Raw genomic sequence first — 23,745 nt, 5'->3', positions numbered from 1 at the left:
CTCAAAGATGTTTCCACTATAGACATATAGACATATATCCATCTCCCTCATACGAGTATATAACTAGTACTTAGCTCTCTAGAGCATGTCGGCTATAAATGGCAAGTCCATTTCACCACTACATCCATCTCGACGTTAAAAAGTTAAGCAAAAAAATATATACGAGAACAAAAGTATGCCCTCTTTTATACTCATTCATTTTTTTCTTCTAGTCTTGAGGGAAAAAAAAAAATTCCATTTAATAATTGGGTAAATTTTTAACAATTTATTTAAAAGTTGAGACTTAATTAAGACCCTTAGATACAACATAATTGAGGCATTTACGTTTAATAAAAATAGAAAAGGATTAATACTCTGGTATTGAATGATTTTCAGCGTAGTCTGGAACCCTGCGAGCACTTGCCTGCGAATCAATAACCTTCAGCAATATATACACCCCCCACACGCATGCGTACTCCCTACCTGGCACCCTCACTGATAACAAAAGGAAAAATGTTAAAAAAATTATTATCGTAAAAGGAGAAAATAAAAAAAAAAAACAATTTAATCAACGGGTTTTCCTCTACACTTTTCCTCTTTTCCCCTTTGTTTTTTTTTTCTTTTTTTTTTTCAAATTCAGGAAGTTTGATAATGACTAGGTGGTAAAAGCACTTTCAATATAATTTCAACTTTTATTTACATTTTTTTGTTTTTGCTTTAATTAACAAATATTTTGGTTACAACAATTTTTTGATCTCTCGCTTAAAAAAAAAAAAATAAAAAAAAAACATTAAGCCTATTTAAATGAGATAATTTTAAATTCTATTCAAAGCTAAGAAAATTGTGACCGGCCAATGTGCGTTTTTTATTATTTTTTACTTTTGTTTATTTTAATATTTATTGAGGCACGAAAATACCTTATGTACATTTGAGATTTAATTATTAAATAATTATGAATTAACGTAATCGATGATTTTACAAATTATTGGAAGTTAAAAAATTTTTTAAACTTTATTTTTATTTTATTTTACTTTTTTTTTATTTATGCTAATCAATGACACAATGAAAGAAAATTATACTCTGTAGCAGGGTTTGATATGATCCTTTTTTAATTATTTTTTAATCACAATTCAAAAATTGGAATTTTTGTTAAAACCCTGAAAATTTAATTTTATTTGGAAATTTTATTTTTTGCTTTCTATAGTATCGATCAGGATTATTTACAATAAATATCATTTCTAATAATCAATTTTTTTTTTTTAAATCTATACCCAATAAATAAATATTTTTTTTTTTAATTTTGAAAATTTATTATACTAAAAATTTTTTTAATTAACCAAGAGAAAATAAATATAATTACAACCCTCACTACAGATATTTAATAAATAAATAAAATAAGAATCAATTATTTAAAATAATTCGCAGGAGTTACCGCGATCTTTTGAATATTTAAAATAATAATAATAATGAGTTATAATAATAAAAAACATTAAAAGACATTACCAACTGTATTTAATAATAGTTCAAGTGTTTCAATGAGTATATATTTATTTATGAGTTTATAAATAAATATATGTGTATATATTTATATATATTTAAGTACACGGTTTTAAGTACTTGAAGCCTATTAAACAATTTTGTTTTTTCCTGCCGTTATCTGATTTAATATATTTTCAAATTAAATTTTAATATTCTTTCTAATTTTTTTTTTTTAATTATTTATTTACAAAATATGCAATTAAATATTTGTGGAATGTAAACATATTTATATATTGTGCATTGCATATAAATATTTAATTTCTGGTAATAACAATTATTTTGACTTTGTGACATCTATTAACAAAGTGCATATATATGTATACATATATATTATATATATATATATATAGAAAATTTTGTTTCATCTGGCTCAGTTAACGGCTTTCAATAATAATAATTAATAATAATAATTAAAGTACAAAATCAATAAAAATTAATCTACATAAATGCTAGTTTTTTAAAAATATTTTAAAACCTTTTTTTTCATATATACAATTCTCAAAAAAATATAATTACTTTCTTAGTTCAATTTTTAATTGACAAATAAAGTCATTCCATTTTTCTATCGATTTTATTTCGCTTCACTGAGGGAAAGTGGAAATTTTCAATTTTTTTTTTTCATGAAAAAAATTAAATTGTTCAAACATTAAAAAAAAACTAAAACTTCAATTGGACGGTAAAAGTCCACATTCTTAGACTTCTTAGTAAAATAATTTTAACTGTTTAAACAATTTGATTTTTTTTGTTCAATTGTTCGAATAATTTTTATTTTACTGTGAAAATGTACAGTATAACTCCGTTTTTTTTTCAACGAGTCTTGACAAAAATTTTTTTGTATCAGTTATTTAAACAGTTTTGATTAAATTTTAATTTTTATATTTTTAATTTCTGAATAATTGCTAAAAGTTTTTTATTGCCTACCTTGAGATTAGACAGAAAAAAAACCGCTTTTATGAGTCATAAAAAATATACTTTGCTAATTATTTGAACAATAAAAAAAACAAAAAAATTAAACTTAATTCTTGATTTTAAGTTCAAATAAATGAAACTCATTCGATTAAACTTTACCATAATATTGAACAGTACAAATCTATTTCGAAACTCATACTATCACTTAACAAAAAAAAATTGTTCAAATAACTTTTTTTAAAAAAAAAATTTTTTGCAACCGTGTATTCATTTTAACGGAAGTTTACTTCACAATTTGTTAGTTTAACTCGCACAAAAATTTGCATTCATTATTTAAACAATAAAAAATTTACTTTTTTAAATTTCCAATTTTCCCGCGCATTTTTTAAATTTAATTAAAAGAAACCGAATCGTTTTAATACTTAGTAATTGATAAGTACATTTACAAGTACTCAGACAATTTAAGTAACATAAAAAAAAATATTAATAATATTTTCTATAAATAAAAACGAATAAAGTACGTTGACCATCGCACATAAATTAAAATTGTGCGTTCACTAAGACTAGGGTTTTAATTAATTACTATAATCGTGCGTTTACGTGCAATTCACTACACATGTAATTAATTATTCATCATTTTGTTTTTTTTAGCATTGATGAGCACTAATTTGCTCAGTAGTTAATTAATTAATTAAATTATCGTAAGGATTGCTACAATTGCACCTGAAAGGTTTGCGATGTATTGGGAACAATAAAGGGATTAGTAGTGGCTGCGGTATTTCCGGTGGATTTATTTAAATCTGGGGCCGCTAATTCAGCCCATTCAGCGTCAAAAGGATCACGAGATGTTGTTATTATTCCAGTGCGTGTGGTTATTGTACTGGGCATTAGTGCCGAGCCGAGTGAATGGGCACGTGCATGAAGAAGTGGCGCCCGACGTGGAGGTATAGGAACTTGAGGAACTTCTGACGGTAATGGAATTGATGAAATTAATCCAGAGGTTGATGATTGTTGGGCTGCTGATACTAGTCCTGTTACAGTACCAAGCCATTGTTCTGCTCTTGGTAATTCGGAAATTCCACTTGTTGTTGCGCTACTTGTACTTACAACCGATTGGGTCTAAAAATAATTTTTTTAATGCTATTAATTAGTCATTAGTCGTTAGGGATTTCTATAAATGTAAAGTAGATTGCGCGATTAGATTTAAAATTGATTGATTAAAAATATTTTGTTATAATGTAAAGTTGAGGGTGTTTATTAGGGTAGTCGTTAAAAATTAAATTTTCTTAGACACTCCATAAAAAGCTTTTTTTCAGTGAGAAAATACGTGGGGAATTTGATTTTTTTTTTATAAGTAAAAAGAACACGTGCCTCAGGACGATCGGAGTTAATTTTTTGATACAATCGCGGTTCTTTATAAATATCATATGAAATATGCAGATTAAAGGAAAAACTCATAGAAACAATTTTGTAGGAAATTAAATTTTTCACAAAAAAGGTCATATTCATTTTTTTTATAATATGTATATTTATTAAGATATTTTTAAAAAACTTTTTTAGATCTTATCAATTAAGCATTTTAAGGATTACGAATGTTAAAAATAACATTTTTTTTTTTAATTGAGACAACTTCGTAACTCGTAACATAGCAATCATTAATGCTTGCTATAGTTTCTAGATACTTAGAAAAATGTTATTTTTAACATTTGTAACCCGTAAAACGCTCAATTCATAAGATCTAAAAAAAGTTTTTTTAAAATATCTTTATAAATACACATTTTATAATAAAAATGAATACGACCTTTTTTGTAAAAAATTAAATTTCCTCCAAAATTGTTTTTATTTTTCCTTTAATCTGCATATTTCATGAGATATTTATAAAAACCGCGATCGTATCGAAAAATGAACTTTGATCGTCCTGAGGCACGTGTTCTTTTTACTTATAAAGAAAAAACCAAATTTCCCACGTATTTTTTCATTAAAAAGAAGCTTTTTATGGGACGCCTGAGAAAATTTAATTTTTAACGACCACCCTAGTGTTTATATAATGTGAAATCTTATGAAAAATTTTTAAATTTAATAATTTTTATAAAAATTTTCAAAAAAAGGGAAGTTATTGGTTTCGGTCCAATTTAAAAAATTCGAATTTTCATCAGATCTCCACGTTTTGAGGTACTAGGAAGCTATTCTGACTAATTTCAGAAGGACGTGTGAGTGTATGTAAACTTCTTTTGTCCGACTAAGTTAATTCTAAGTTTGATAAAATGCAGGTAGTTTTGGAGTTGTGCCACAGGGTCAACTGTTTTTCAGATTTTTTTTTTATAAAAAAAAGTTTTAATGCAAATATTTATTTTATGTTGAATTTATTGAAACGATCAGACTTTAATATTATTTAAATGAAGGAACAACGACTTTACTGATCTGCTTTATTGACATCAATTTATTATTTTGCGGGTAACGTTTCGTTAATGGTAATTAACATCTTCGGTAATAACAAAATATTATATTTAATGTAAATAAATGTTAAATTATTAATAAGATTGACATCAACAATGTTATGTAAGTTGATTTATTTTATAATAATTTTATCCTTAATTTATATGACTCAAAACTATTAATTGTGATACTTAATTTTAGAAAAAATAATTTATACTGTTTATATTATAATTAATCTAAATTTTTAATGTAACTTTGATATAGATATAGGTCTGAAGATGTTAATTACCATTAACGAAACATTACCCGCAAAATAATAAATTGATGTCAATAAAGCAGATCAATAAAGCCGTTGTTCCTTCATTTAAATAAAGCAAATATTTATATTTTTAAATTTCAAATAAATGTTCAATTTGAATTAGTGACCTCATTTCTTTTAATTTGAGTACCCACATCAATATATTTGAGTAAAAAAATTTAATCCACCATTTTACCCTGCTGGACTGGATAATGGTTATCTTACCCAAACATGCGATGTGTGTACTCATTTAACGCAGAATTCGATAAATTATTTAAATATCTTAATAGTTTGATTTTAAAAAAATGAATAATTACCTCAAACTTATCACTAGCGATAGAATTAGTCAACGAATTATTTAAAATATATGCCTGACTGCTCGTCGTTGAAGTATCACTTAAAGATTTATCAATCGCTGACTCAGATGAAATTGAAGTTGTCCCTGTTAACGTACCAGTACTTGTTTTAACAAGTACTGGACTTAAATTGCAACTGGTGTTTAAAATCGGTGTCAATCGTTGATGATTTGTTAAGGTAATTTGCGATGTTTCATTCCATGTCAGCTCATTTATAGACATATCTTCATTAATATTGTTTATATTGTTATTATTGTTACTGTTGTTGTTTATATTGTTATTAATACTGGGACCATTTGAGAGTTTTATGTCATCTAGTGAATTACTACTCGTAACTCCTGTAAAAAATAAGTTATTTTGTAAATTAATTTTTTTGTTTTTTTTTTTTTTTTCTTTTTTTGTGAGCTTTGAAAATTTGAAATAGAAAATTATTAACCTTGAGCTTGAATTGTATTGCTAAATAAATTTTTAGATACTGAATTTAAAGTAGGAAGTGGTGGCAAGCTGCCAAAATCATCGCTACTAGACAAAAGTGAGAGTCCATGTGAAAGTTGTTGACACATTGCTGATACACTATCACTTCCAGTTGATGGTAATAATTCTGGTATTGGACTCACTTAAAATTCAGAAAAACAAAAAAAAAATTAATAAAATTTTTTTTTATTTCTTGAGATGGTTAATGTAAATAGGGACGGGGGTGCAAAACGGGGTGTATAAGGAAATACTGTTTTCGAGGACTTAAATTTACTAATTTTTTTGACTGACGCTTGATTTTTGAAAAAGTTTAAAAAAAAATTCAATTTTATTTACAAAAGTGATTTTGGATTGCTTAGAAAACATTAAAAACAAATTTTTTTTTTTATAAAATTTTAGGGGTAAGCCCCCCCCCCCGTATCCTATATGTGGCTTACAATTAAATAAATATTATGATATTTTATAAGTATAAAGATTTTAATATTTTAGAGGGAAATTCAAATTTTTCAAAATTCGAGGTCAAATTTAAAACTGAGAATAAAAGATGAAGGATGTAAAATTGAGGGAAGGATTGTCTTAAACTTTATAAATTATGACTAAATTAATAGAGATACGATAAAAATGGATAGAAATCGATTTGTAGAGAATTTAATTTCCTATAAGTATGTGTGCATATATTTTTATCGTATCTTTGATAATTTAACTGGAATTTTAATTTCAAAGAAAAAAATTTTATATAAAAGTAAAATTTCACAGATTTCGACATCGAGTATTTAAAATAAAATTTTGGGTGAATTATCAAAGATACGATAAAAATGTATAGAAAATAAAATTTCCTATAAATTTATATCGATTTACTTTTATCGTATCTCTGATAGTTTAGCAAAAATATTTATTTTAAAATAAATATTTCTGTTTGATTGGCAGAAGTTAATAAAGAGCTCAAAGAACCCTTGAAAGTTTCTTAAACCGGAAGTCTTTAACTAAATACTGTCTTTTTCGAGGCTTCTTCTTGTAAAAAAAATAATTACCAGGTGGTTTAATTCCAATACCATGTGGCAAAGTACCACCGAGGCTGGTGGGCAAACGTGAAAAATCGGTTGGCTCAAGACTGTGACTTCGTGTGCGTTCCAAATTACTGGGAAGCTCATTAACGCGTAAGCTGTGTTGTCTCTTGAAAGGTGAAGCTTGATTAAGTTGATTAAACCCGCGAAATGACCCCTGTCTTTCTAACATTGAGGGGGTCGCATGAGGTCTCTCAATAGCAAACGGATTGTAAACTTGCTTGACAACTGCTGACGTCGGTGTCGACGGTACATCTTTGTAATTTAAGACAAAAAAATATAAAATTAAATAAAATTGTTGATTATTAAATAGTTGCGTCATTAACTAGCAACAATTATTCATGATTAATTATTAATAATTAACAATTAGTCTTACCAATTGCACGTTCTCTGCTATCTTGTAATTTTTCCGTAAGACTAGGTTGTCGAAAACTTCCGCTTCGTGTAAATGTTGATGTTTTTGAATCAAACGTCATCGTAACCCCACATTCTTTGTCTCGACGCTGCTTACGTTCGAGACATGCCGCAAATGCACAACCCACTGCATGACTTAATCTCTCACCCTATTTTATTTATTTATTATTTTTATTAAAATACTTAGTAATTATTTGATCTATGTATAGCGTTTGTGGAACTCATTAAATAGGAAATTTTCTCAACTATTTAAAAATCACATCTTTTTAGTAGATTTCATGGTAATCTAACTATTGCATTTGTCTTAATAACGGAATTTTTGAAAAATTTTGCTGTCTCGACGAGCTGAGTCAGCAAATATACATGGTTCAAAAGTTTATATATGTATGTATTTATATATTTATACGATAGAACGCGGTTTGTCACGACGATAGCGTCCACAAGTCTTTACTGATCTCAATGGAACTCAGCTTACATTTTCTGTAGACGATTTTCGAGGCTAAGTTCGAAGATGGGTAAAATCCGTCAATTAGTTTAGAAGTTACAGCATTTCAAAATTTTCAAAACGTTAAAGATTCATATTTTTACTGATATCATGAAATCTACTTCCATTTCGGCTGCCGAATGGCCTTTAACTTAAAAATTAACTTAATTGAATGAACTTAAAAATTATGTAACACTTAAACTTGTGAGCTAATTTTCTATAGTTTGATTACTCACAGAAATATATTTAAATAAAATTTTTAAATAATTATTCTGTCCAAATATATTGTTGTTGGTACTCATTTCAAAGGAAACTTCATCAGCTATTTAAGTATCATATTTAAAAAAAAAAAAAAAAATTGTAATTTGATACGTGAATTTTTTTCAGTAGCAATAAATTATTAAATTGAGGGCATGAATGAATTAAGTAGGAAATTTCTTTTAGTTTGAGTACCCATATGACTATATTTAAACGAAATTAAAAAACGATAATTTAATTAATGATTAATCAATTTAAAATAATGATTAATAAACCAGATGATAATATATTAATGTGCGTACTCATTTTACGGAGAATTCAGTCAGCTGGTTAAATAATGTGTTTATTTATTAATTAGATAATTACCGATTCTTTTAAAGCTAAAAATCCATGACACATCCATCGTCTCGTGGTGCCATCTCTACAAATATAACTAAATCCTTTGTCATGATTACGATCTGGTGCACAAAATGATACTTTTTCAATGGTTTGATCGACAATTAATCCTTTTGTTTCATCTTCAACTACTCGCAAACCATCTCCAGATACATGCAATATTGCTCTTACTGGTCTTCTTCTTGACGTCTATAAATTATATTTATTTTAATCCTTCCAATATTTAATTTAAATTAAATTATTTTTTTTTTTTTTATTAATTACCCGTAATACTTTTAATGCTTCCTCACAAACTTGCATTCCTCTTGACTCAAATACTTCAACACATCCTAAATACTGTAAAAAATTATTTATTATTTATTAAATAATTACTCCAAAGATTTGATCTAAGCTAAAAAAAATTATTTTTTTAATTTTTTAACTATTAAAATTTAAAATCAATAAATAATTTTTAATTCACATTTTAAACTTAAAAAAATTTTAATAACTTATCTCTAACTTATCTAAAAAAAACTTAAATTAAAATAAAAAAATTTCTGACAAAATCTCTTGACTTTTTAAATATTTTGTATTCTGCCATTTTCTAAAAAAAAAAAACCAACATTTGGCTTCGATTTAAAACAATTAAATTAAAAAAAAAAATTGATACTTCAAATCAAAATCTTCTGCTCAAATAATTATTAAATATTTACACATAAACATATATATAAAAAAAAAATACGAACTTTAACATGAAAGGCACACGTTGCTGAACGCACAGCACTTTCATCAGCTTGCCATTGATGTGGTTTACTTGATTCTGGTATATGTGTATCTTTTCTACGTCGAAAACTATCTCGAAAACTTCTTCTTAAACGATCCATCCGTCTGTTGTTTGTGTTTGCTGGTGAGGATCTTTCTCTTTTCTGAAATAAACAAAAAAAATAAAAAATCACTTTAATAATCAATTAAAGAAAAAAAAAACAAATAAAATTCTTAGTAAATTTGTATTGACCAATAAATTACCAGATGAGTTCACTGTTTTTCATTATATTTTAAAAATCAAATTATTGTTGTTAATATAAATTGTTTGAGAAAATTTAAAAGATGTAATTATTGTAATTTGGCATTTTTATAAATATGTCATTATTGTTTTTTTTTTTTTCTTCCTTTATAACAGTACAATGTACAATGTATATAATGTATAATAAGTTAAATAAGGAATGGAGTAATACAGGTTAATGTTTGTGAGTATAGTAAAGAGTTTTAAATCCTTTCACTTGGTTGTGTCAAGGCGTGTGACAGGTGCAATGCATGTGAGAAAGCTAGTACAATATTACTTAAATATATATGTTTGTGTGTGTATATATTTATTAGGGTGGAGTACAAAACAAAAATAATTTTTTGCTTATTTATTTTCGAAAAAAGAGTCTTATTTACTAATTATTATTGTGCATGGAGAAATTATTCTCGTTTGAAATACTATAGTGTCATAGTAAAGCCGGACCATTTTGGCCATTGCAAAATTGACACGATAATATCACAAATTACTGTAACCATTGTAAATTTAACTATGATCATAGTTACAGTCAAGTGAGGAATAATTGTGTAATTTGTCCTCATACATTCTCAGTAAATTTCTTATTCATTGTTTCAAATATTAATATTTAACACATAGTACTTTTTGTATGTGTTTATTTCAATTTCCGTCAGGTGACCAACTTGGTCAGACTTTATCATGACATGTACCTGAAGATCGGAACGTTTTTCGCGGAATGAAAATGAAAAACATTCATTTTATTTGACTGCTTAAGGGTGACTTAAGGGGTAACTTGGGGTAGCCTGCAATTTCCGACTGACATACTTGTGCGAAACATTTCAGAAATCTAGAACCAGTAGATTTCTTACTTATCATTTTACATACCATGACACCATAGTATTTCATGTACCTAAAGAACGGAATGTTTTTCGCGCAATGAAAATGAAAAAAAAATTTTATATCATTTTACTGCTTAAAGATGACTTAAGGGATAATTGGAGGTGGCTGAAATTTCCGGTTGCCATACTAGTACTTATGTGAAGCATTACAAAAATCTAGATCCAGTAGATTTTTTACTTTTCATTTCGTTTTTTTATTTTCGTTCCGATTTTCAGGTACATAGTATTTCAAACAAGATTCATTTTTTATTGTACATGTTGTATTTATCATCAAAAAACTAATCAAGGAAAAAAAATAAATAATTTAAAACATTTATGTATTGAATGTCACATTAAGATAATTTGGATATAAATATTTCTATATTTAAAAAAATTTTGAATAAAATATTTCAAAACTGTTCGATAAATGACGTCAATTTAAAATTTTTGAAATTAGTGGAATACTTTAGAAAATTTAGTTTAAAACCGTTGCGATTGTTAACAATAAATAATAATTACCCATATAACAATTTTTTTCAATTCTTGAGCAAGTCTGCTCTTAAGCTCGATAGGTGCTAATGTCTTTTTCTACGTGTGTCTTGCTGCAGATAGTTGTGACCAGATTTATATTGTAAGCCTTACACAAGAAATTCCTGCCAGATTATAACTCAATTCTGGAGAGACTATAGTTGACAATAGTTACACATGGCTTGCTCAAGATCTGCACAAGGCTCAAAATTGACCTTAAGCCTTGACCAGATCTTGAGGAAACTATGCATAAGTACCTCCTGTCAGTTACTGGTGCAAAAAATGCGTGAGACACTTTTTCATTACACCGTGTTTAAGATATCTTTAATATTCTTGCGTACGAAACTATGAGCAAGACATCCACAAATCTTGCCATAGGTTTCTTGATACACAATCTTGCGAAAGACACGTACGTAAAAAAAGACACTAGCTGTTAGGGGTCTTGCTCAAGATACTTACTCCAGAATCTTGCTTCAACACGTGTTACTAAGGTACTAATCAATTTTTTTCATTGGAAATATATTAAATTTTTTTTTTATATAGAGTCCTTTAATTCAAGTACCCATTAAAAAAAAATTCGTACCAAAAAGTTCTGTAGTTTGAGTTAATTACTTTTGGAGTTTCGAAAACAATTAAAGAGTAAAAAGAAATTTTAAACTGAATATTTTTTACACGCAGGTTTTCGTTATTTTTTAAGTAAAAATAATTCGCGTCGAATCTGACCTCATTCCAAAAACGAGGTCAGACTAAAAATTTTTTCTTGCTCTTAAATTTTTTTTTAAGTTCCAAAAATTATCTTACATTTTGAAGTTCACTCTTGTGAAATTTTTTCGAAGGATTTTTCTTTGCAATAGAGATACAAGTTTAGTGATACTTATTATGTAGAATTTAAACTTGAACCGCAGTTGATATACAATAATTTTAACTTTTTGCAAAAGTAAAAATTACTGTTTCACGAATAAAAATTACAAATGCTTGATAATTCTGAATTTATGATAATACTTTTTACTTATAGTATAGTAATTTTTACTTGTCATAATTGAAAATAATCGTATTTCAATAGCGGATTTAATTTACTTTTTACATAATAACTTTTTTTTCGTGTAAAATAAAATTATGTGGAGTAATTGAATTTAATAAGGAAGTAATGTTTTTTTTATTTATTAAAACTGTTGATAGAATCATTTGCGAATATTTTTAGAAAATGATGTACAGTAGTTAAAATTATATAGATGTCAAAATTTTTTAATCTGTATGAATATACAAAACAAACTGTCATTAAATGCATATGAATATAAAAAATAAGTGAATTGATTATTTTATCTGGCTTGTTATTGTATTGAGTGAAAACAATTTTTTTTTACTCAATAGACTTACTATAGCTTTTATGCTTGTTCATTGTTTAGACATCAAAGGATTATTAATTATTTATTTATAGTTAATTTTTACTTATCATTAATTTGTTAGTCATGACGTAATTACTCTAAAGAATTTAAATAATGATGTTGAAAATTAATTAACGTTCGGTAATTTATTTATTGCCGGTTAATTAATTTTTCAATTTAATTGTGAAATTTGATGATTATAATTTGAAAAATAGTGATTTATTGTTGAAAAGTATTGGAGTAAAAAATATTTGAGTTTTAGAAATAAAATTTGAGTTTAAAAAAATTTTGCTTGAGTTTTTTATCTTTAAAAATAAATCACCGGTCTTTTAAAAGCGATAATGGTTTTGAAAAAGCCACAACAAAGTAACTTGTCCGTCAGTATAATGAAATAATCATTAAAAATAAATTTAAGTATTTCTATAATTTTGTTTTATTTTGCGTTAAAAATAAATATTTAAACCAATGCAATTATGAGCTCTACAAATAGTTTTAAATAAATATAAAAATGCTGATTATTACTCAAAATAATTTAAAAATTCCTCATAAAAATAACAATTTTTTTGTCGGTTTTCCCGCGTTGCCGGTTATAAAAACATAATCTTATAAATAATGTAATTCTAAAATTTTCATAAAAGTTCCCGTGTAAAAAAAATTGTTGAAAAAAGGTTAAAAAAGTGTTGACTATTCTAAACTTCAAAACGTAACACAATGACGAACTTTTTTCAAACGATTTTCAAACTTCTGAAAATACACAGAAAAAACCGATTGACTTAATACTACAAATTAACATTTTTCAGAGCAAAATACGCTCAGAAAAAACTCATTTCGAACTATTTCTAAACGTGTTTCGTTTTAGCATATCTTAATAATATGAGGATACTTATTGATTTTTCTCTTGAAGTTTCAAAAGTTTAAAAAACGTTCAAAAAAAGTTCGTCGTTGTGCCACGTTTTGAAGTTTAGAATAGTCAACACTTTTTGAACAATTTTTTTTACACGGGTTCTTACTCCAAAAATTTTTCTAATTCCTTGTAAGTGTAATTTAAGTATACAAAAAAATTTACTGTTATAATAATCATTTAAAATAACTAAAAATATTCAAATATCTGAATAAATATTTTACACCAAATAATTAAAAAAATTACCCATAAATTCTTTTTCAAAATACTTTTAATAAATAATAAAATTAAAATACTGTAAAAAAGTTCTTACTCCAAAAAATTAAAAAAATTCCCTTTAAAATATTTTTAATAAAAAAGATTTTATTCAAGAGTTTTTTAAAATTCTTCATAATAATTATTATTCAAAAGTACTTTGAATTAATAAACAAATAAAATGACAAATTTTTTTTAAATTACTCATAACAAAGTATTACTTAAAAAAAAAATATTAAAAAATTTTTAAACTCTAAAACTCTTAATTGGTAAAAATAAAAAAATTGTAAATTTAAATTATAAAATAATAAACAATAATAACAACAAATAAAAATAAAAACGTACCGAATATCTAAGAGCATTTCCACTGTAACTAGTCGCTCTTTCAAGCGGTTGATGAGCTGACGGATGATTACCCATTTTAAAAATAATTTTCCTAGCTATTTAAATACAATAAAACTCACTCACTGCCCACTAATAATAACAACAACAACAACAATAACAATTATAATAACAACAATAACAATAAAAACGAGCGTCAGTATCACCAAAACCTGAACCCACACAACACATTCACCCTATGTTTTTCATCTCACGTTATGTTTTCACCTCGTTTAGTATCAGCATTCTTCAATCCACTTCCCATCTCAACATTTTTATGCTATCTCTCATACTAAATCCAAATTCAAATAAATTCACGATCTTTCATTTTGTCCTCAAGTTTTTATAAAAACTTTACAGCCTTAAAAGTTCACAATCACATTAACTATAATAATAATATAATTACTATTAATATTGTTATTATTTTACAAATTTTAAGTACAGTCATTCATTTATTAAGCTCTCTACCTGACCGACCGACGCCTCTTTGATTATTATTATTATTATTTCACTTATCAAATTAAATTATTTAAACAATCCGTTTTAAGTTTAAATTTAAATTCTGCTGTTTTCCCGCGTTTTGTAATAATTAATTATTTAACTCTATTGTAACGTAACCAATTGTTGTAATACACAATTATGCATTCACATAATTTATCTAGTAAATTATATCCATGTAAAAAAAAAAAAATTTATTAAACTGACGTCATAGTTCGCATATTACCGCGACTGAATATTCAGTCCACGGTCATTTAATATTAAAAAAAACTCAGGTTTAGTCAACCGTCATACAATCATGTCCACTACATATATCTTTATATTACACACACATATATTTATTACATACATATATGTAAAGTTGTATATACAAGTCCAGTCATCGTTAAGTTATACGGATAAAACTACCACTTTCTTTTTTAAAAACTTGCTTTTAAATTTTTTTATTTTTTGTCACTTAAAAATTTTTTTTAAATGTCATTTTTATCAAAAATTTATAAATTTGTGTTTTTAAATAAAATAATAAATTTTATTTTTGAATAAATTTTAACTAATTTATGAAAAAATAGTTAATTACGTTTTAGTTTTTTTTTAATAATTATTATTAAATAATTTAAATAAATAAGTCAATTGTATTCACTATTGTGTTAAAAAAAAATTCCCACGTTTTTTGTCCGTTGATATTTCTCATACCTTAACACATATATTAACACACCCTACATACACTAACACAATACAACCTTATATATATATATAGATATATACATATATATTACACCGCAGTCGTCACCGTTGCCGTTACACTCAACTACATCCTGTGACCTCACCGGAATTTAACGTACATTTATTAAAATATTAATAACAAATTAAAAAGAAAAAAACAATTATCACAATTTAATAATATTTGAATTTTAAAAAATAATTGGCGGTAAATTTAAAAAAAAAAAATTATGTTATTAAAAAAAATATTTATTGATCTAGGATATGGACGATAGTAAAAATGTCTATAAGTTCTTGTAAAATGTTAATAAAACTTAAAAGTTTACTCAAGCTGTTTCATCTGAACAGTAACGCAACTTAATTCAAACACTCCCGTTTATTTATATTTATTTAAATATAAATTATTGTAATTAAATAATTTAATCACTGATGTTTTATGCAACTAATTATTATTGTTTTTTAAAATAATTAATTGATTGTTAAGTTTTAATAAAATTATTAACGGGGGGTATAAAAGTTTGGAAGTAAGATGAGAGAGGAGACTTACGAGCATGGGAATTAGGGATAAGGTTGGGACGATACTGATCCTTATGGTCACATGGTGCAGTTGGACGTGTAGAGTGTTGGTAGTTTGAGAGGGGAATATAAAAACCAGCTGCCACGGCAAATGGTTTTACATCTGTCATTATTGTACGAGCAGAACCAGGAGACTTCTCTTTACCTCTATGCTACTTATACCTCTTACTCTGTCTATACTTCTCTGCTTATGCTTATAATACTTTGTCATGTTCTATGTCCATGAGCCAAAGTTTATATGTTTGAGGTTCAATGGTTTCTATGTAGAACTTGACACAATGAAATCTTTGAGATGGATTTTTTTTAAGGAGGGTGAGAATTTTCTTTATGCCTTCAGTATTTTTAACTTGTAATTATCAACTTTACTTATTGACGAGTTTAGAACTTTTTTTATCTATTATTTTGGAGTTAAAATTTTTTTTTTTAACAATTAAAATTTTTTAACAGCCCATTTTACCTCATTTGTTAAAAATTCATGTTTATATCAATTTTTAGTACAATTTTTTTTTTTTACAAAAAAATAATTGGATTCAAAAAATTTTTTTGGAACCATCTTGCCCCGTTGGTGAAAAAGTGAAAATTTCAATAATTTTTTTAAACTTTAAACTGTCAAAAATTTAGTCGTATACAAAAAAAAAATTAATATTTGAAACAATGAATATGAAATTTATGATGGATGAGAATAATATCATGGATATCTTATACTTTTCCATGCTGTTACCATGGTTTTTCTTGTCGCAAATTTCGAATTCGACTCCGCCGCCCATCTTACGGCATTAAATTTAGTCACAGGTTTGATATATCTCACGGTCCATTTACTCTTTATTCAAAAACTGTAAATTTTTCAAAAATTACAAAATATTTATTTTAATTTCTTATACGGCCCACATTATCCCCATTAGACAAAAAAACAAAAATTTCAAACGGCCTATTCTACCTCATTCGTTTAAAATTTATGCTTTTATGAATTTTTACTACAAATATCTTTTTTTACAAAAAAAAATTGATTTTACTGAAAAAAAATTTTTTTTTAGACCCATCTTGTCCCGTTTGTGAAATTTTTTAAAACTAAACTGTAAAAAGAATTAGTCACAGGTTTGATATCTCTTACGGTCCATTTACTCTTTATTTGAAAACTGTAATTTTTCAAAAATTACAAAATATTTATCTTAATTTCCTATACGGCCCACTTTACCCCGATTAGACAAAAAAAATAAAAATTTCAATCAAATAACTTTTTTTTAAATTCTCAGAATCCCCTAAAATAAAAATAAATTTATAATTTTAAATCCAACATATTTTTTCTTTTTAGTTTCGTTTAAAATTTTTTTTTCCTATCATTTTTTCTCAATAAAAAAAATAAAAATAAACCATCTAATGAATAAAATATAAATTCTATCATTGACCTTAACATCCGCTTCAACAAATAAATAATTCACCTCGAATCAAGTCTTGACTCGACTCGACTCAAAATAAAAAAAAACCTCTTATTCAAATAACCAATAAATCTACTATACTAACATATACCTCATAAATAAAAAATATTGAGTAAATATTTAACACCCGATTAAATCGACAATGCACACACGTCTGATTATTCTTTTATTAAAAATTAGCAAGGTAACTTTAAATAAAATATGATTCTCATATCAGTGTAACGATTTCTCGTAATAACGTCAACTCACACTTTTATTAACTCGATTCATATTTAAAATGTACAAGTCAATTATATTTATACTTGTCTTAACAATAACAATAGACAAAAGTTATTCAATAGGATTTAATCCATTGACAAGTTTACAACAGCAATTAAATACAACAATAGATGCCGCTAAAACAACAATAAATGATAATTTAGCAACAGCTAAAAATAAAATAAATGAAGCTGGTGTTGAATTAAAAGAAGCTGCTGAATCTGCTGGTCAAGCTATGTACGATCAAATAAGTACTTTAATTAATCAGGTAATTATATTTAAATTTTATTTAATTTTATTTACCAGATAATTTATTTATTTGATTAATTAATGTCTGAAAAAAAAAGTTGGACAATCAGTTTAAAGAACTAGAGAAAACTGCAGGAGAAGTTGACATTAGTGAATGTATGGCACTTGGAAATGCTAAGGACATGATAGCACTTAGTTTGATGGTTAACGTGAGCAATTGCATTGTTGAACATCTTGAATTTGGAGACGGATTTTCAGAGAGTCTTAACAAAGTCACCAATGATGTACTAGATAATTTAACTAGTGCACAGAATGAAGCTAACAAGTGTTTTGAAGATATGAGCTTTAAGGCTATAGCACAGGCTACTGTCTGCGCTAGTAAAGTAATTTTGATTTTACTAATTTTTTTTATTTTATTTTTTAAATTTTTATTGAGAGAATAATGAGTCAAGTAGATGGGTAGAGGATCGAATTCTGCGTTAAATGAGTACCAACAACCATATATTTGGAGATGATGATTAATTGATTGTTAATTAATCAATTGAAATTTTGAAATTTTTAAAAATTGGCGGGGGTACTCATTTTACTTTTTGAACATATTGATGTGGGTATTTAAACTAAATGGAATTTTGTGTCAAAGTCAGTGCTGAAGTTAATTTTCTCTTAACATCAAATTAGTAAAGTAATTTAAACAAATTATCAGTAATTTTGGGATTTCATTTTGAAAATTTTTCTTGGGAAAATAATTAATCTGATATCCAGATAGAGAATTAAATTCTGTGTTGAATGAGTTCCAACATAAATATATTTGGAGATGATAATTAATTAGTTAATAATTAATTAATGATTAATGAAAATTTTGAAATTTAAAAATATTGATGTGGGTACTCAAATTAAAAGAAATTTTACTACAAACTCAGTGCCAGAAGTTACTTTTCTCTTAAATAAATTTTTAAAAATTAATCCTCAAAATAAGTGATAAAAGTAATTGAATTTTTTAATCCTTTTACTATTAAACTAATGAAATTTAACAGGTGACAGCTAAAACAACCTGGATAACAGTCAATAGTATTCCTGAGACAGCAACAACAATTGGAAAACTAACAAACGAAATGAGTATGCTGCCAATAAATGTTCCATACTGTACAGTTAGCAATGGTATCGGAGTTTTGCCAAAGAAATACATGGACCTTTACAATGAAGTTAAAGAGTGTGTTGATAAAAAAAAGTCTTTAAACAGTAACTAAGTATGAGATGGAAAATTTCGGTAAATTATTTTTAGCTTAAAAAAAAATAAAATATTTAATCAGATCAAATGTTTGTTGTTATTTTAGAAATGCCGTGTTGCAGGTATTGTAGGTCATTTAATACTAAAAAATCGATCTAGAGTACTGTGATAGGTGGGGCGGTATCTCTCTATTACTCTATTGAGAATAAACGAAAGAGATAGATATTATTATGACGACAAGTGTTATTTATATAAAGATATGTACATATATATTTTATCATCATAATAATATTTATAAATTTCACGTATTCAAATAATTTTTTTTTTCTCAGTTTTGGAAATTAAAGTTAATTGATTTTTAGACAAAATTTATTTTAAAAAAATTTCTTTTTACTTACATATTAAAAATTAATTTTTTTTTTTTTTCAAAAAACTAAAAAGTTCATCGAATAAATTTTGCCCTTAAGTTAAAAAACGAAACTCAATTTTTAATTTATTTTTTTAAAGAATTGATTAAAAATTTTTTTTTTCTAAAGTAGAAATGATTCTATTAATAAATAAATTTAAAAATAACTTAAAGTTAACTCACCTGAAAATTTTTTTTTCAAAGTCTAGGAAATCTTTTGACGTTCACTTGACTAAAAAATATTTTTATATATATATGTGTGTATTTATAACTTGAAATATTTATCTATAAATATTTGATTCAAGTGCAAATAATTATATTAACGTAAATTAGTAATTTACTAATTCAAAAAAAAAAAATAATTGAACTCATAGCGTATCACGACGACGACGGCGAGGTTTGATAAGAATTCTGATACGCCGCATTGGATTTGACGCACGTTTAATCATAATGCTTGTAATTGTTAAGTCATAACTAGATCTGCGGTATCAATACCAGCAACATTTAATACACTCTCTATTTAACCGTGTATATATATTTATATATACTTATGTATGTATAAATATAAATATAAATATCTATACATATTTAATATATTTATAAGTAAATTTAAAAGTACAGCGGATGCCACCAAAAAAAACAATCCCGGCAATGTCTTTTACTCATGATCCTGCACCGCCTTCACTATTCGATTTAGTTTTAACGCATGCGCTTGCTGATAATTCTTATCGGCGCTTGCGTTAAATTATTTATTTATAATTATATTTATAAAAATAAATTTAGAATTTTAAATAAATATTTATGGATTTAAACGATTTTTTTATTTTAATGTTCAAAGTTTTTATTTTAAGATTTAAATTACTTTTTTTTTGCGAAAATTTTATTTTGCAAAATTAAACGAATTAATTTTTCAAAATTTTTATTCGGCCTGTAATTTTTCTTAATTACTTTATTTTAGAATTTGAAGTCTCTGTACTAAATGGTTTCAATTATTTGGGTTTAACAAAATTTCTTAGATTGTTGAGATCAAAGAATTTCGAAAAATTTTGACAATTTATTAGAACAAAAAAAATTTCAATTGAACTATTTCGATACCACAGTTTGTAATTTAAAATTTGTCCTAGTAAGGATCGGTAATAATAATATTTTTTGATAAATTTCCTTCCATCATTTTTTCTAAATTTATTTCTATTTCCTGTGGATTAAAAAAAAATTAAATTAATAATAATAATTATAATCAATAAATAAATAAATTACCTCATTACGCTGAGATCTTAAGTGATCAATGACAGCTTCATTAAAATTGGGATCATCAATCGGATTATCATTTAACGATTCCTGGTCATTATTTAACAATAATAATTGATTGTTATTATGATTATTAGTATTAGGGTTTGTTAAAAATATTCGCTTTATTTTATCAACGATAATCGCTGAGTTTGCTACAGAATCGTCGTCAGCAACCGTACCAGAAGGTATCAATAATGCGTGATTATAATCGCAAATACATTCTTTCCTGAAAAATAATTTTTCATAAAATAAAACGAGTCAATTATTTGAAAAGTCAGCGAAATTCTGCGTTAAATGAGTACCAACACCGATATGTTCGGTTCAGGTGTCCATTATCTCAATTGTTGATGAAGTGTTAAAAAAAATAGTCACCCGGGAAAAAAAGTTCTTATATAATCATATATAAATCATATAAACGTGACTCATACACTGTAAAAAGAGTGGTGTTAAAAATGGACTCATTTTAACTCCGCGCGGTGTTGAAATGAAATTACACCGGTGTAGGAGGCGTAATTCGGCGATGTTAAAATACCGGTGTTAAAGTGGGGTAAACTGCGTCCGCTCAGAGTATTGGCTTTGGGAAGCTTATAAAACGCAAAAAATATCTTGACACACACAGCTGCACTCAAACACGCACACACACACATACACACACACTCAAACTCACGAGCGCACACATGCCCACACACACACCCCTACACACACGCGCATACACGCTTGCGCGCACACTCACTCAAACACGAGAGCGCACACACGCACACACACGTGCACACACTCACACACACACACATATGCACACATTCCCAAAGTAAAATATTTAAACACCAGAAAATTTGATTTTAACACCGGTAAAGAATATTCACACCGGCGGCGGCGTTATTTTCACACCGCTGTCGGGGTTAAATTTAACACCGCCAATTTTAACACCTACACTGCTTGGACTTACCCCGGTGATTTTTTACAGTGTATAAAATCATATAACTTTATAAAAAATCACATCAACTTTTATAAAATTATATTAATTCTTGCAAGAATTTTATAAAATCATATGAGCTTTTATATGATCATATATGATTACACTGTAAAAAATCCCCGGGGTAAGTCCAAACGGTGTAGGTGTTAAAATCGGCGGTGTTAAATTTCAACACCGAAAGCGGTGTGAAAATAGCGCCGCCACCGGTGTAAATATTCTGTACTGGCGTTAAAAAAATATCTCCGGTGTTAAAATAACGCCGCTGCCGGTGTAAATATTCTAGACCGGTGTTAAAATATTTCACTTTGTAAATATTTTTACCTACTCGATCACTATTCTTGTTAATAAATGATATTCTTTAATTATTTCCATAAAGAACTGATATTTTTTGTGTTTTATAATCTTTACAGTTAATACTCCAAGCGGGCGCAGTTTATCCTGCCTTTACACCGGTATTACTCCGCTTTTACACCGGTTACCCCGCTTTAACACCGGTATTTTTAACACCGGTGAATTACTCCTCCTACACCGGTGTAATTTTATTTTAACACTGGGCGGAGTTAAAATGAGTTCATTTTTAACACCACTCTTTTTACAGTGTATATATAAGCACCTGAAACTTTATCTGGTAATATTATAAAGTTATGTATAACGTTATATAAAACCACATCAATTTTTCTAAAACCCTTATAAGAGTATATGAATCCTTATAAGAATTTTATAAGATCATATGAACTTTTATATGATTATATATAAGCATATAAAACTATATCTGGTAATTTTATAAAGTTATATATAACTTTATATAAAATCATATCAATTTTTATAAAGTCCTCACAAGAGTATATGAATTCTTATAAGAATTTTGTAAGATCATATAAGCTTTCATGTAATTATATATGATTTTGAGATATTTCTTATATATGATCATCTATAAATAGTATTAAAAACAGTAATAATAAAAACTTTTTTTCCCGGGCATTTTTACAAGTCGTTAAAAAATGTCGATGTGGGTACTTAAATTAACGGAAATTTCCTTTCTAATTTGCATATACCATCGATTTATCTTTCATATTAACTCACAAACCAACCGAATAATTTTTTTATAAAACAGTACTAGAAATAAAAAATTTTAATATTTTGCTTACGATCGCTGGTGATTGAATCCATAGTAAGACATTAATTCTTTCATTTTACGTATCAAAGATCCTTCTTTTGATGAATAATACTGCAAATCGGCTCCTAAATTGTATGCAATACCCCTGAGAATTCTTCCGATAGTTTGTTTTGTCGCAAAATCCAATTTCTTAAAGAAAAAATCTTCAATCAATCACAATTATTTCGTCTAAATTATAACAAATATCAGTAAATATATAAATATGTACTTTAAATTTATCATACTGTCCTCCAATAATTGACAATTTTAATGGAAACGGGTTAATAAATTTACCGTCGACATTTCCCGATGCAGCAGCTTCCAATTCTTTGTGACGTTGATGTTTCATCTGTTCAATAGTTGCATCGTCATAATAAATTTTTATAGCCGCCCATGCTGCATTCAAACATGTTTCCAGTGACAACCATATTGTATTTGTTGCCATTAAATTCAGCATAATAATAAACGTCGGTTCTGTTTTTGGTTGTGTTGTTATTTTACTTTGTAATTGTGTTGATGCACCGACAAGTCCTGCGTTTATTATTGATGCCGTTAGATGACCTACTTCCCAAATGTGTATCAAGTCTCTCGACTAATTAGATAGACAATATTAAATTATAAATTATTAATCAATTTAGGCGCTAAAAGGAAGTCTATTAAAATTAATATCAAATTAATTACGAGATTTTTATTGGCTTTTCGACCGAATGAATAATCCAAAGCTATTGTTGGCTTCGAAACTTCATCTTTCTCCAGAAATTTATAAATCATTGTTGTCTTTCCCTAATTAAATTTATTATCACAATTATTAATTAAGTAAATAATTATTAAAAAAGAAAACTTACGACTCCTTTGTCCCCAATTATTAATACTGAATTTTCACACATTTTTTAATTCTCTAATTCAATTTTCGATTATTTGATTTATTTTTCTAAATAATTCAAATTTTTAATCGAAGAGAAAAAAAAGTTTTGAAATGAAAAAAATTAAAACGTGTTTATG

The 23,745-nt window shown here is 26.4% G+C and overlaps 3 protein-coding genes across 3 annotated transcripts; 1 reads left to right on the top strand and 2 right to left on the bottom strand.

Moving 5' to 3' along the window:
• Positions 1-343: 343 nt before the first annotated feature.
• LOC130672755 (protein numb) lies at positions 344-14,893 on the bottom strand. The gene is made up of 9 exons (XM_057477470.1): positions 13,918-14,893; positions 9,333-9,512; positions 8,872-8,943; positions 8,578-8,796; positions 7,432-7,618; positions 7,023-7,310; positions 5,954-6,133; positions 5,479-5,855; positions 344-3,546 (listed from the first exon to the last, which is right to left on the bottom strand). Exons 1-9 carry the CDS (start codon positions 13,990-13,992, stop codon positions 3,139-3,141), a joined length of 1,986 nt encoding a protein of 661 aa, XP_057333453.1. The 5' UTR covers positions 13,993-14,893; the 3' UTR covers positions 344-3,138.
• Positions 14,894-17,343: 2,450 nt separating this feature from the next.
• LOC130672758 (uncharacterized) lies at positions 17,344-19,798 on the top strand. Its single transcript, XM_057477472.1, has 3 exons — positions 17,344-17,709; positions 17,789-18,073; positions 18,725-19,798. The coding sequence occupies exons 1-3, from the start codon at positions 17,461-17,463 to the stop codon at positions 18,935-18,937; spliced, it is 747 nt and encodes a 248-aa protein (XP_057333455.1). The 5' UTR covers positions 17,344-17,460; the 3' UTR covers positions 18,938-19,798.
• A 432-nt stretch (positions 19,799-20,230) lies between these two features.
• On the bottom strand, positions 20,231-23,745 carry LOC130672757 (cytoplasmic dynein 2 light intermediate chain 1). The gene is made up of 6 exons (XM_057477471.1): positions 23,589-23,745; positions 23,425-23,526; positions 22,973-23,335; positions 22,736-22,893; positions 20,582-20,840; positions 20,231-20,519 (listed from the first exon to the last, which is right to left on the bottom strand). The coding sequence occupies exons 1-6, from the start codon at positions 23,628-23,630 to the stop codon at positions 20,445-20,447; spliced, it is 999 nt and encodes a 332-aa protein (XP_057333454.1). The 5' UTR covers positions 23,631-23,745; the 3' UTR covers positions 20,231-20,444.

This window comes from Microplitis mediator, chromosome 8, assembly GCF_029852145.1.
Source record: "Microplitis mediator isolate UGA2020A chromosome 8, iyMicMedi2.1, whole genome shotgun sequence".
Classification (NCBI taxonomy): Eukaryota; Metazoa; Arthropoda; class Insecta; order Hymenoptera; family Braconidae; genus Microplitis; species Microplitis mediator.
Note: the sequence above shows the minus strand (reverse complement) of the source record. Positions and strands in the feature narration are given on the sequence as shown.